The 14,173-nt window shown below is 37.4% G+C and overlaps 2 protein-coding genes across 3 annotated transcripts in view; both read left to right on the forward strand.

Annotated features, from left to right (window-relative positions):
• Positions 1–3,068, forward strand: part of LOC109214795 (homeobox protein LUMINIDEPENDENS) — a 12,489-nt gene extending 9,421 nt beyond the window's left edge. The window contains exons 12-13 of the mRNA XM_019378744.1: positions 842–1,371; positions 1,886–3,068. Of these exons, the coding sequence (XP_019234289.1) occupies positions 842–1,371; positions 1,886–2,794 (1,439 nt within the window). The 3' untranslated portion in view covers positions 2,795–3,068. The remainder of the gene's footprint in view (positions 1–841; positions 1,372–1,885) is intronic.
• Positions 3,069–3,526: 458 nt separating this feature from the next.
• LOC109214796 (metal tolerance protein 2) lies at positions 3,527–13,625 on the forward strand. 2 transcript variants are annotated; one of them, XM_019378746.1, is made up of 12 exons: positions 3,527–4,053; positions 4,717–4,786; positions 5,339–5,436; positions 5,518–5,672; positions 6,417–6,532; positions 9,410–9,449; positions 10,295–10,379; positions 11,868–11,930; positions 12,069–12,174; positions 12,617–12,759; positions 13,087–13,178; positions 13,282–13,625. In XM_019378746.1, exons 1-12 carry the CDS (start codon positions 3,694–3,696, stop codon positions 13,433–13,435), a joined length of 1,482 nt encoding a protein of 493 aa, XP_019234291.1. In that variant the 5' UTR covers positions 3,527–3,693; the 3' UTR covers positions 13,436–13,625. The 2 variants fall into 2 exon arrangements, with proteins under 2 accessions (XP_019234291.1, XP_019234290.1); XM_019378745.1 differs by having other exon boundaries at positions 3,528–4,053; positions 9,353–9,449.
• The last annotated feature ends 548 nt before the right edge of the window (positions 13,626–14,173 follow it).

A 14,173-nucleotide genomic window follows, 5' to 3' on the forward strand; every position in this document is an offset into this window, starting at 1 on the left:
GGAAAGCATAGCGCATCTTAGCAAAATAAAAGGTGTTAGATAAGCTCATTAACGAAAGCAACATCCAGTGCTGCTTGTAGATGCACATTTCGGAAGGCCAAATGCAATCCATCTGCATATATAAGCAGGAATGCCAACATTCAGCAAGGTTTTTACGTACTTACTACCTACCGCATATGATTCCAAGAAGCCAAATCTAAGTTTGAAGCTTAACAAACTTAAATAAGTTGGTTGATTGCAGCTATATAACTTGTCGTTTTTACTTGAGCTCCAAATTTTGTACAGGGAAAGTAATTAAGTGTTTCAAATGTTAATTAGTGGTGCGGACATGGCTTTCGTTTTAATGTTGGATTGTAATATGATTTATATTTTGTCCCTTTTTTTGGGGACACGAGGTAGGGGTGGAAAGTAGTGACTCTTTTATTTATTTGGCTCAAGGTCTTTACCACTTCACCATGTGCCGTTGGGGTCAATTATTCAACATTAAAAAGGACATTGGCATTCAGTGTAATTCTGGCCCTTCTTCCCCCCTCCCTCCCTCATTTTATGGCTCGATATGTATAGGAAATCTAGGACGGAAGAGTGTCATGCTCGTCCTCTTCATGTTTTGATCAAAACTAGCTCTGACTTTGATCGTCAGATTTGTTACTTTTCTGTAGTCTTATGTGTCCTTGCAAATAACTATTAGAACAACATTTCTAAGTGATAGATTTGACTCGTCAACCGCCGCTAGTATCTTGTTTGGGAGATAATGAACCAACACAAAACTAGGATTTCTCATAAGTTAATGGCCTTCCTTATTCTGCAATTAGCCTTTTCCAACCTTTTTTGTTTGATGCAGAGGTGAAGATGAGTGATGCATGGAAGGTATGTGATGGGGGTGAGAGCAAAGAAGTTGACATTCAGAATAACAGAATCCATCGAGAGAGGGAAACCATTTACAGGACAGTCCAGGAAATTCCGTTGAACCCCAAGGAACCTTGGGACTGTGAAATGGACCCTGATGACACATTAACCATAGAAATTCCAATTGAGCAATTACCAGACGCTGAAGGTGCTGAAACAGTAGTTTTGCGGCCGGAGGACGAAGAAACTGAAGCTGCATCAGCCAGTACGTCAAATGGCATTGCAACTACAGCGGAACCAGATGTAGAGTTGCTTGCCGTACTGCTAAAAAATCCAGAGTTGGTTTATGCCTTGACGTCTGGCCAAGCTGGAAACTTGTCCAGTGAGGAAACTGTGAAGCTGCTTGATATGATCAAAGCAAATGGGATGAATTCACTGAGCAGTGTAACAGATTTAGGCAGAACTGCTGAGAAGAAAGTTGAAGTTTCTCTTCCATCCCCTACTCCTTCCAGTGATCCTGGAACGGTGCGTTATTTAGTCACATTTTGTACCACTTTTACGTTTTATGGAATTTGGGCGGGCCTTCTTTTCTTGCATTGCCTCTCTCTCTCTCTCTCTCTCTTTTTACTTGCGGACATGCATAACGGCAAGAGTTTCTTCATCATCTTCTTTTCTGCTTCACTTTATCCAAACCATTTGAGGTTTATTGGTCGGTTTCAACTAAACGATGTTATGCGAAATAAACTAAATTAATAAAACAATTATGCATTCAAATAAAGCCCTGCAGATCACGGTGATAAATCCGAAGCTGCCCTTTTTATCCGGACCAAAAAAGGATGTTCTGTTTATCATGATACTACAAAAATTAATGGAGGCTTTAATATCACCATTAATGCTTTTCATCTTAGTGCTATACCCTCTTCTTGCCATCTTAGTGCTTTTCTGAAACAGTCTTCTAATTTTTTTTTGCTATACCCTCTTTTTGCCATCTTAGTGCTTTTCTGAAACAGTCTTCTAATTTTTTTTTTCTTTCGTGCAGAGCGGATCGATGCACGGCTTTGCTAAAAATCCTTTCTCGCAGAGAAGTTTAATGGCGGTTCCAGAAGCAAATGGTGCAACCCAGCTTGCAGCTTTGGTCCGTTCACAAGAAAAGCTTCAAGCTAGCAGCTCAATATATCCACAGAGTACATCCACCACAATGTTAGCACCACAGCAGTTGCCCATAGCCCCACAATTGGCCCAACAACTATCACTGCTTCAAGCAGCTGCAGGATCTTTTGGGAAAGATCATCGACTGTCTCCATTAAATCCTAGTCTAAACCAGACTGTCCTAGCAAATCCTATGCATTCACAATTATCTGCCTCAGAACCAGCAGTAAATAGAAATAATTACTCTCCCTTTGGATTGATGGAATACAATCTACACAGTGCCACTGCATCAGCAGCAACCACAAGAATCCAGGGCCAAACATCTGGTAACATTAGATCCTCGCCAATGCCTATAGCTAATGTACAAGAAAGAACTATAAGCCTACATATGCCTCAAATGGCAGTATCACATCAGCTACAAACACAGCCACAACCTGGCTACGCACCCGAACATATGTGGGGAACTATGTCGGGTTCTACTCTAAATCGGGGTTATCAAGAAAATTCAATCCCAAACCATTATAGTGCACGTCTTGCCGGTCATGTAGAACCTGGACTACAACAGGCTGCATGGAGAGGAAACTATGTGGAGGAGGCCGGATTTGAGTCTTGGAGTCCTGATAATAGTCCTGTTAGGCGTCAAGAACAACTAGGAAGATGGAATCACTCAGAACCTAGGATGAATATGAGAGAAAACTACAGATCGGATTGGTCTACATCGCGAAATCCCAGTTATTATTCTGGTTACCATGGTCCTGACGATGGTGGAAATAGAAGGTGGGGTGACAGGAGAAGATAACCCTCAAACGGCTGACCATTTAATTCTTTTGACGAGAGTGATATTTGTTAGTGTTTAGAATAGAATAGGATGTTTTCAAGAGGGGATTTGCAACGCGAGATGGTTGTAAACCTGTTATGTCAGCATGTTACCTCACTTATTCTGTTTCCCAATTGATACCTTTAGAGTACCTGTCAAATGCAAAAAGAAGAAAAGAAATTTAGCTCACTTGTAGTCATCCTAGTACTTTGGTTAGAAGTAAAAATTATTTGCTAATTGAATTTTTTTTTCTTCATGAAAAGGATCTTTTGAAAAAGAAATTAATCCTGGCCAAGGGTTTATTATGTCTTGATTGAGTGGACTACTTTTGATAGCTTGTTGTACAAAACCTTCATCTTTTCAACCAGTGGTTAGAAAAGTTAGTAATTGCTTTACATCTGATGCTATATATCGGACTATATGAAATTCAAAATAATCAGTAGTTATTATACTACTGTTAGTACGTAGTTGTCATTGGCAAAAGAAAATGAAGCAATTTTTATTTGGGCTTTCCTTTTTATCGTTCATGATCGGAGTTAGACTTAATAACGTGTCAAAAGAACAACTTGGAAATTTTAGGACAATTTAAGTTACGCTTGTTAAATTTTAGCTGCAGCTTCGTGATTTTACTTTTACATTTCATAATGTACATACAAATTACAAAAACAAGAAAAGAATTTCTTTTTGGTGATTATAAAACTTGAAGGGTACTACGCGAAGTATCTGATTCTTTCTTGCACCTGCAAACGATTAACTTTTAACGGCGGAAGCCGGTAATTAACTAATTACAACTCCCTGGATAATCAGTTGCTTTCTTTAATCACTCTTCATAGGCGACTCAAATCCGAGCAATTCTCCCAAATTTCATAGAACTTCTAAACATGGTAGCTAGATTCATTTCAAGCAATCTAAATCGAATACGAAAAACGTATATATCATCAACTATTAGATACAACAACAATTTCACTCCTCTATATCTATCTCCCAATTTCCAATTCGATAATGATGATTCAGCTACAAGTATGGGGATTCGCAGCTTTATGCTTCAGAAAAGATGGCATACGGGACATTCACATTCACATCATGACCATGACGACCTCCGCTCCGGTAAAAACGGCGAGAGGATTTTCCGGCTTGGCCTCGCTGCTGATATTGGCCTCGCCGCCAGTAAAGCTTTCACAGGTTATATATGTGGTAGCACCGCCATTATCGCTGATGCCGCCCATTCTATCTCCGATGTGGTACTTATCTACTCATAGTCTATGTGTTAGCTAGCTTTGATCTATAAAATGAACTCCAATTTTGTTCCACTTGTATCTCTTGACCTTACCAAAATAGAAGCGAATCCAGGATTTTAAGTCAGGTGTCCAGAAAAAAATCTGTTTCTTGGTTTATAGAAGAACTAAGGTGGCATAAATATATATTGAAAAAGATTTTTAACTTTATTTATAAGAGAGAGCAAATTGTGGCCATATCTATATGTTAGCTAGTGTTAATCTGTAAAATAAACTACAATTTGTTCCACTGGTATCTCTTGACCACTTGAGAACAATTTGGTTTATAGAGAGGCGAATCCAGGATTTTAAGCCAGTGGCTAGAAAAAGAAAATGATGCTTGGTTTATGAAAGAACTAACTTCGTGATAGTGGATATAATTTTAACATAAATATATAATTGGAAAAGTTAACTTTTATATATAGAGAGATCAAGTTGTATGCAGCGGTCTGTCCGTATAAAAATACATATTTTAAACAAAATATTAACTGTGTATTTAGAAGTCGAGTTGAATCTAGTGGGTTCCGATGGACCTGCTACCTAACATTTGCATCTTCCCCTGGAGGTTAGAGTGATGTTGAATCAACTTTGTAAACATTATTGTCTAATGTTCGGTTCTGGTCTTTGCAGGTTCTGAGTGGAGTGGCATTGCTGTCTTTTAAAGCTGCAAGGGTTCCCAAGGACAAAGAACATCCTTATGGTCACTCTTGATTTGTATCTACACTTTACTCTTTTGATCTTACATCACTTGGTCTTGCATGATTTTACCTTTTAATTTTCTGTTTGCATAATAGCAACCTAATCAGATTAAGTTAAGTAAGGGCAGGGTTTGTTCCCATGGGTGATTTGGTAAAATCTAGTCAATATAGAATATCATAGAGCTAACAAGGTACGAATCTAATTTACTTATCAATGAATATGAATCTTATCACTGTCGGCTCCCTGAACTTTACAACTTAGTGAAAGGCACAATGCCCTAGAAACATGCACCCCCTCCGTTCATATTTTGTTTGACACACGTTTGATTGGGCGCGGAGTTTAAATATGTACGTCTGACTCATATATTATATTGCTAGTAGTAGGAAAAAAACATTAAAGTGATGGTTGAAAAGCTAGTTTGATAGAGAACATAAGTTTATATCAATAGTTAATGAATTTGAATTCTTACTAGATTATTTATTAAAAGCTCAATGTTATCTGATCAAATCATGCTTCTGATTTTGCAGCTGACTTTTTTATTTTATATGAATAGGACATGGTAAATTTGAGACTCTTGGAGCTCTTGGAATTTCTGGTGTACTATTGGCTACTGCTGGAGGTATTGGATGGCATGCTTTAGATGTTTTGCTGGTATTGTACACTGCTAGTATTTAATATCTCTAGGATTCTATGTTCTCTACTGTTTTAAAATTCTTGGGACATTTGTTGCAGGGATTATGGTCTACAGCGCCTGAAGTTGTTAACCAGTCATTGAGTCATCTGGATGTGCATGAGCAACATCATAGTGGACATCACCATGGAATAGATATGGATCACCCTATTCTTGCTTTGAATGTGACTATACTCTCTATAGCTGTTAAAGAAGGGTAAGAGTCATTTTCATCTTAATCAGAAAAAAATAAAAGAACTTGTTCCCTTTTCTATCCTTTTCTGAGATTGTTAATGACCGTTGCAATCTTTATTATTTCCCTTGTTGAGTGATGTGGTAGGTTAATCCTGTAAAAAAAGTATATATGTTTAGATTAGTTTACTTAAAAAAAAGGGAAGATAAAAAGACTTCTGCCCGAATACTGACTGAGCATCACTTTCATTCTATACTAGCGCAAAAGAGTGGTGATTGACCCAGCAATTGTGATGTTTTCTCTCAAGCTTTCCGTCTAGTGATTTCTGCAAGATACTGTTGGGAGATCATCTCTGCCACCCTTTAGCATTAGAAAACTTACATTGGACTTTCCGATAGAACCCTGAAGTGTGAAAAAAAAGGATAATTGATTGGGTTCCCATTTGTTTTGAGCACATATTTCCCATCGTGCTCCTATATTTAGAGAAGTTATGCACACACACACATATATCTGCTGAGTTGTATTGTGTACAGGTGGGATCCCGAGTTTGTGAAGCAGTTTTATTACTATGAAAAATAGTTGCTTTGTAGTGATTATAAAAGCGAACAATGAAGTCGCTATACTTCCTGTCAGATGCTCCGATAGTACTGGCTACTGTAGAATATGCGTCTACAAATTTCTATGATTTATCTTTTGTAGGAAAACTAGTTCTTTTTCTGCGAGTTTGTTCCTCTATATGTGCTCAATCTATATAATTTTTTCTTGTAGATTATACTGGATAACAAAGAGAGCGGGGGATAAGATTGGCAGTGGACTGATGAAAGCCAATGCTTGGCATCATCGTGCTGATGCAGTATCCTCCGTCGTTGCTCTCATAGGAGTTGGTAATGACCTTTATACTCAAATTTTACCTACTTATGGCTGGAGACATAAATCTGTTCTTTTAGAAAACAAGTTTCACCATTTGATTTGTCTAATTGTATCATTGAGAATTAAACAAAGTGTGTGTATGGGATTGCCGTTAAGCATGAGATGCTAACATGTATTGTCATGTTACTGTTAGTTTGGCCTAGCATAGTAATGAGTTTTTACAGTTGTGCAATCGTTTAATTTTTTGTGTGGATAATGTGCATTATATGTTTGTAATATCTATCTTTAATTATTAGGGCATAAGTAATTTTTCCCCTATCTTGCCCTTTGAAATACAATGATATATAATCCTGACGATGTAAGAGTTTATAATAATTACTATCGTTATGGTTAATCAAGAACAGTTTATACTTTCATAGCTAGTATGCTTGATAGATTTAACTTCATGCTGGTGGTGAAGTTTTCCCTTCGTGCTACTAGTTCATTTCTAGGAGGAATCTGGATCTAGAACTGGGGCTATTGATTCATCCCATTAACCTTGTCGGCATTTTTTTCCCTTCGTTAGTTCTTAATCTAAAAGCTTTGTTTCTGGGGAGTGGTGCCTATACTATTTTAAACTCTAATATTAAACTTGTACGCCAATGTCGGGATAAATTACTGAAAGACTAAATGATTCAGTGAATTAAAGGAAATAATGTAAAGAAATGTAGACCCAGCTGCTAAGTCTGTATAATCAAACATGGCTGTTTCCTATCTTCCAAGATTTATGGTTACTGTATAAGCAAATGCTTAGGCTCTTTGCATTTCGTTTATTCTGGTGGATTTAGGTTTTATATAATATATATGCTGAGATTTGATCTTTTTGGTAATTAGAAAGACTTCATTATTGTAAATAGACAAGATTATGGTGGTCACCAAGGGGATGGCTTAGTGGTTGAGGCATGAGATAAATAACCTGGAGATCCCATCTGCTCCAGCTTTGGCAGGCAGGATTACCTTGTCAAGCTATTTTTGTGGCTGGACATGCTGCCGGTTGATTAGTTGAGGTGTGCTCAAACTGGCCAGAGTACTACCAATATTAAAAGAATAAAAGAGATTATTGTTGGTAGGGTTTCCTCTGGTGTTAACAAGGATCTAGTAGGGTTTCCTCTGGTGTTTCCTCTAGTATTTTCCAAGGATCCTCAGATCATGATTCCAATTTCCAACTGAGATAAGCTCTCACTTCCTTAGAGTTTGGAATTGACTGCCATTTCATGACAACATTTTGGACCATACATACAATATGAGCCATGAAATAGCCCGTGGTTTGTGATACAAGACAAGTTTTAGAACATAAATGTAATCTTTCTCCCCACACTCTCTTGAAGAAAGGGTAATAAACAGAAGTTGGTCGAAAGATGCAGTAGTCATGTTGCTTAGTGTTAGTATATTGTATCAGTTTGACGCCTATTCGTTCAGTCTATCCAAAGTTGAGAGTTCCGTTTGGTATGTTAGCAACAAGACAAAGGCATAGCTGCACACTTTCATGTAGTCATGTTGAACCAGAGAATCCTCCACCATTACATAGTTACTTTTGGGGCATCAGTGCTTGATAATAGTGCTTTACGCTGAACCTTCCAGTAGGGAGGCTAGCCACTCAAAGTGTCCTCACAAACAGGGTAAGGGCCCAATTTAAGGCCTTTTTAAATCTGTCTCAAAAAATAGTCTATATCTTCTTTTGCATTTTCAGTTTGTTCCATCTGTGGAATCTTGGACCTGGAATTTAGTAATTAAGCCGAATGACTCAGGAGGTCACTAGTGAAGGAGGACCTAGTGGGTGCAGAGGTACGTAGGCCTACATATTGTACCAGTAGAAAAGATAGTTGCAGGATTTTCGTCCATTTCCAAGGGTAGTCATTTCACATTAGGGTACTAATTTCCCTAAGCTTCTAACCTTTAATATCACATTGATGATCTTATCCAGAAAGTGCATTTTTGCAGAAGAAGACTGGATTTATCTCGGAATAACAGCTTTATCTGCAGTACTGAGTTGGTAGGGCCAAGTCCTCTCTCTTTGTGGGTAGAACATACCTCCTCCCATCTTTCTTTGGTTCCAGTGGTTTTAGGCTCATATCCAGTTGAAGGGGAAGTGTGAAATGTTTTCTTAATAGCTCTCAGACATTCTTAGGTAAGAGAAGCAGGTAGTACACATATCTGAGTATCAACAATAACGTCTTTTTTATAACGTATCAACAATAATGTCTTTGAGATGCTATAGTGTAACTGCATATGAAGCCTTTTATTTTTCAAGCTCTTAACTCTTTTTATGATATTCTTAGTAAGCACATTACAATAACGGGAATCTAGAGCCACCCAGGTATTTCACTGGGAGATAGTCAAGCTACAAACTGACAATGTTACATAATCTGTGGCATTCTTCCTCCTCATTTTCAGAGATATAAGTTGAGACCTCTATAGGTTACATACTAATCCAGAGAGAGTGCTCTTTTAATAAGATAAAGGATCTCTCAGATGCTTAAGCTAAAATGAAACTGCAGCAGGACATGAGGATGATAAAAGGTTTAGTTTAAAGTCTCTGTGTGAAAAGGGAAGAAAAGACCTCCATAACCAAAGTGCTCTAGGGTAAAGTCTATGATATTTTAACGGGAATGTATTCCTTAAAATTCAATCCAAGTCAACTATTCGAAGTCAATGTTTTATCTAAAAGCTTGTAGAAGTGAAACCAACCTTTGAATTGAAACTAAGTCAGTACTAGCTTAGTCAACTGAATGAGCTTTTAATGCGGTTGATTAGAAGATGTCTCACTTTTTAAATTGAACTCTTCATGAAATTAGGTGGTTCGATCCTTGGGGTGAGGATCCTTGATCCACTTGCTGGGCTTGTTGTTGCAGGCATGATCATGAAAGCTGGACTTGAAACCGGATATCAGAGGTATATCTTCCAATTACTGAGCTATTTAAATTTTGCGTTCCTGATCATCTCTTCTCTTGTTAAACCTGTGTAGATCTGAGATATGTTTGAAGATGGAAAGGGTATAAACTTAACCCTTCATATCTTCATTGTTGGTTGGGCAGTTGAACAACAAGAAATAAAGCATGCATTCTTTACCCCTTTTGTTGGAGTAGTTTCTAAGGCAAAGGGTGGTTGTTGTGGGTCGGTGTGTGATTTTTCAAGTCTCTGACTCTGCTCTCATTAGTAACTGAAAGACATGCTTTGTTGTCATAGAAAAGTAGGATTGATCTCTCCTTTGAGCTTCAGTGGGCACTAAATTGTGGAAGCGGTCGTCCTTGAGCCAAGGGTAAACTTGCATGCTTTGGACAAGTTGAAGGTTATAGTTGACCATATTAGGTTTATTTGAGGATTGGAAGTGTAATTTTTGTTGATTGTTGGAAGCTGGTCTAACTTAGTTAAGACTTTTCCATAGGATGTAACGTTGATATTAGATATGCTAATGGTTATCTTTTTACATCGGGTGATATTAATGTAATATTGATATTAAATGTGCTAGTGGCTATCTTTTAACATCATGTAGTCTTAATTTATTTTTGAATATACACTCTAGAAAGACTTCAACTCGCCATTTGCAAGTTATGGATATTCTTACCGATAAAAAAAAGTTAATGGATATTCTCCATACGTGGTCAATTGGTTTCCAAATAGTAAAATAGTGTTTAAAAGATCAATGTTATCTCATCCGCTTTCTTTAGAGGTTACCAGTGCTTTAACTTGACCATTGTATCGATCCATTTTCACATTTAGCTCATCTAAACTTATAGTGTCTTGGAATTGGTTGATGCTGCTATTCCTTCACATACCCTGAAGCCTTTCAAGCTCACGATTCTACAAGTCGACGGAGTTAAGGCAAGTCATTCTCTTGCTAGGAAGTCGATTTTATTTTTGTTCCTTGACTTTCATTCATATACTACTTTATCAACTTAGTTTTGTGTCTTTTTGATGTTGATCCTGTTGACAGCAATTCCCTTCTCCCACCTACTTGATGTTGATACTGTTGTCAGAAATTCCCTTCTCCCACCTACTTGTCAGCACTTAATTATGTATGCTTATGAGATATTTGAGAAAGGCAGAATACATCGGTAGGCCATTAAACTTGTCCTCCCGTTTCACTTTAACACTTTATCTTAAGTCTATTTCATTTGAACACCTTAACAAGGTCTTTACTGTGTCATTTAGACACAAAATGACATCTTTTATATTTGGCTGCCTATCAAATTTTGTGTCTATATGACACAGTAAAGACCTTGTTAAGGTGTTCAAATGAAATAGACTTAAGATAAAGTGTTAAAGTGAAAAGGGAGGACAAGTTTAATGGCCTGCCGATGTATCCTGCCTTTGAGAAACATGAGTTGATGGTTTAGAGTACTCCACTTTGATGACTTCACCTTGGGACACTGTTCCAGATTGTTGTTCAATTGCTTGTAGACTAAATTTGTCATCTCCTCCATCACTATAATCTTCCATGTGCTTTACTCTTGTTTCTTATATTTTACTATGATGTTTGGGAAACTTAATGTTTAACGGAAGTTTTTATGCACTATGCACATTTTCCTCCCGCTTAAAGCTTGTTTGGATGGTTGTTCCCCATTGTATCATATTGTATTATTATCCCAAAACAATGTTTGTTTTGATTGTTTCATTAAAATTGGTTGTATTGTATTGTTAAATCCATTGTTCCGGAACAATGAAAAGTCCCCTATTTTGAAACAACCGATTTGGTATGGTGGGATTGTTTCCTATTTTTCTTTCCAATTATGTCCTAACTTATTACTCCACAATTCTATTTTATCTTTTACCTTTTTTTTTCTATTTTAACTCCAAATCTCCAACCTATAACTTACTTTATTTTTTTCTAGAACTTCTGCCGCCAACGTGTTTTGCCGCCTCCTGTTTTATTTTTTCTCCTAATTTGCTTTTAACTCACTTCTAACTAGATGTGCTCCATTGTTTTGCCTTCTTCTGTCTCGCTCCTTTGTTCAGCTTTCTTAAGGTGTTTTGCCTTCTTGTGTTTTTAATTATTTTTATGCATAAATTTTGATAAATTTAATATTTAAATAATTGAGGGTATTTTAGTAAACTTATCAATTACAGTACAGTACGATACAATCAAACCAAACAGCAAAATATTATTGAACAATAAAAACAATACAATCTATCCAAACATTGTATTTATAAAACGATACGATACAATACGATACAATACAATACAATACAATACATTATAAAACGATGGGGAACAATGATCCAAACAGAGTGTTACTTTTGTTGGTGATGATGTTTTCTGTATATCTGAGAATGACATCAATGAATAAACAGCTTTTTTGACCTCTACAGGGATGCAGTCATCTGAGGGGAAGGAGGGCTGGTTCATATCTCTATCTTGATGTTATTGTTGAGGTAGTTCGCATGTCACGTTAAATAGTTCATAGGGATATTCCCCTATCATAATTTATTTACCTTGTTGATGTCCTGTATGATTATCAGATGTGTTATACAGCTACTCAGGCAGGTTTAAAGTGCATTTGGTAAATGCAGGTTGACCCCTTTTCTAGTGTGAGTGCCGCACATGAAATCGGGGAAAACGTCCGCCGTGAAATCCAGCAGTTACATCCCGAAATTGCTGAAGTCTTCGTACACATAGGTACTAATGACTTTTCTCACATCTGCAGATGTTAATGGAGGCTTCAGAATTGTTTATAGTAGTAGTTGCGAAATGCTAAACAAATGAAAAAAAGAAAAAAGAAAAAAGAAAACGTTGTCAAAACCCGGAAAGCTGAACATGGTTGGTTAGAGTGTTTCAGCAAGTTATTTTTCGCTTTTTCTGGGTGTTTGGTGGGGGTAGTCGAGGGACCTCAAGCCATGGGCTAGGTATATATCAAGTTGTTGGCCCAGTTTAGCATTAGCTCATGATCTGCGGGTACATGCAACTTCTTCCGACCTGTCATCTCATTGCTTTACGCATCACTATATCATTTATTGTCACATGCAGTCTTGTCATCATGAAAAGATATTGTCAACATTTGCAGGGCTAACTTTTTATTTGATTGTTGTTGCTAGCTAATGTTGTTGAATCCAACTTGTAGAGCCATCCACTATACACATTCCACCAACTGTTGTGTTTCAGCAGAGGGCTAACACAATGGGTGGCCCCCAAGACCATTCTTCAATGGAGCTCGCAGACATTGAAAATATAGTTTACAACATTCTATCTACAAACTTTTCTCAGGTATCTCTCCCTTTCTAGATTTTCTTTTCAGTTCTTTATCCCAAAGAGAGGTTGTTGGCATTTTGCCTGAGGCTTCGCAGTTGTTCTCTTTGACCCCTTTGTGCACTTTAGGTGTTCTAATTCAACTTCTTTTGTTACAAAATATGCATTCTAGTGACAGACCAAGTTACTTCTTAGTTGATACATTTAGAAAGACGAAACAATCACCAAGATACGCCTAAAATCTACCAACTTAATTTCCTTGCCCTTCCACTCCGTCCTTTACTGCGATGGAATGACCACCACACTGCACATCTTGACATGGGATACTGTTTATTGATTTTACAGAAGATGATAATTGAGCGTGTAACTCCACATCTGTTGCAAGGACAGATTTTACTTCAAGTTGAAGTTTCTATGCCTCCTGATCTCTTGATTAGGTACACTACTCAAAGTGCTTCACCTGGGGGGCATCAGATCTTTGTGTGCTTTCTGTATAATTCTCTCATTAATTTTACTTGGAACTGCTTGTTAATTTTCCAGGGATGCGGAAAAAGTTGCAGAAGAAGCAGAGAAATTAATCATAGAGGCAGCACCAGATATTGTTCATGTGTGCATTCAGCTACGCCTAGGGCAACCTATGCCAGAGCCTTACAAGGAATTGGTGGACAGTAGAAGTGGGAGGAAAGATAACTGATTTTACATGTATACACCCAGATTTTGTATGCTGAATAAAAGAATTCCAACTCGAAAAAACCAGAAAACTACACTCAGTAATTACAGATAGCATATATAAACTGATCTCCTACACATTCCATTGAGGCTTATGTTAATAAACAATCTGATGCTATTCCGTTTAAAACAATTTGGCAAGGTGTTCTTTTGCAGTTGTCAAGTTAAAAAGTTTTCTATTAGGTTGTGAAGGGTCATCTTTTGTTTTAGAATCCGAATCCGTGTTCCGAGGTCTTGAAAACCTCCATTTACTTCTCTTAGATTTGCGTGCGCAGTCCGGGCGCGTATTCGGAAACCTTTTATGTGAAAAATTTAAGATAAGATGATTTTTAGCTTAAAAAGATGATTCTAGTTGACTTCGGTCAACATTTTGGGTAAACGGACCCGGACCCGTGTTCCGACGGTCCCGGAAGGTACGTAGTAAAATATGGGACTTGGGCGTATGCCCGGAATTGAATTCCGAGGTCCCTAGCCCGAGAAATGAATTTTTGAAGAAAATTGTTAACTGAAACATATGACGTTTTTTGGAAATTGAATTATGTTTGATATTGTTGGTATCGGACCCGTATTTTGGTTCTGGAGCCCGGTACAGGTCCGTTATAATATTTAAGCCTTATCTGTAAAAATTTGGTGAAAAACGAAAGTGATTTGACGTGATTCGGACCATTGGTTGAGAAATTAGAAAGTTTGAACTATCTTGAAA

This window comes from Nicotiana attenuata, unplaced genomic scaffold (assembly GCF_001879085.1).
Source record: "Nicotiana attenuata strain UT unplaced genomic scaffold, NIATTr2, whole genome shotgun sequence".
NCBI classification, from domain to species: domain Eukaryota; kingdom Viridiplantae; phylum Streptophyta; class Magnoliopsida; order Solanales; family Solanaceae; genus Nicotiana; species Nicotiana attenuata.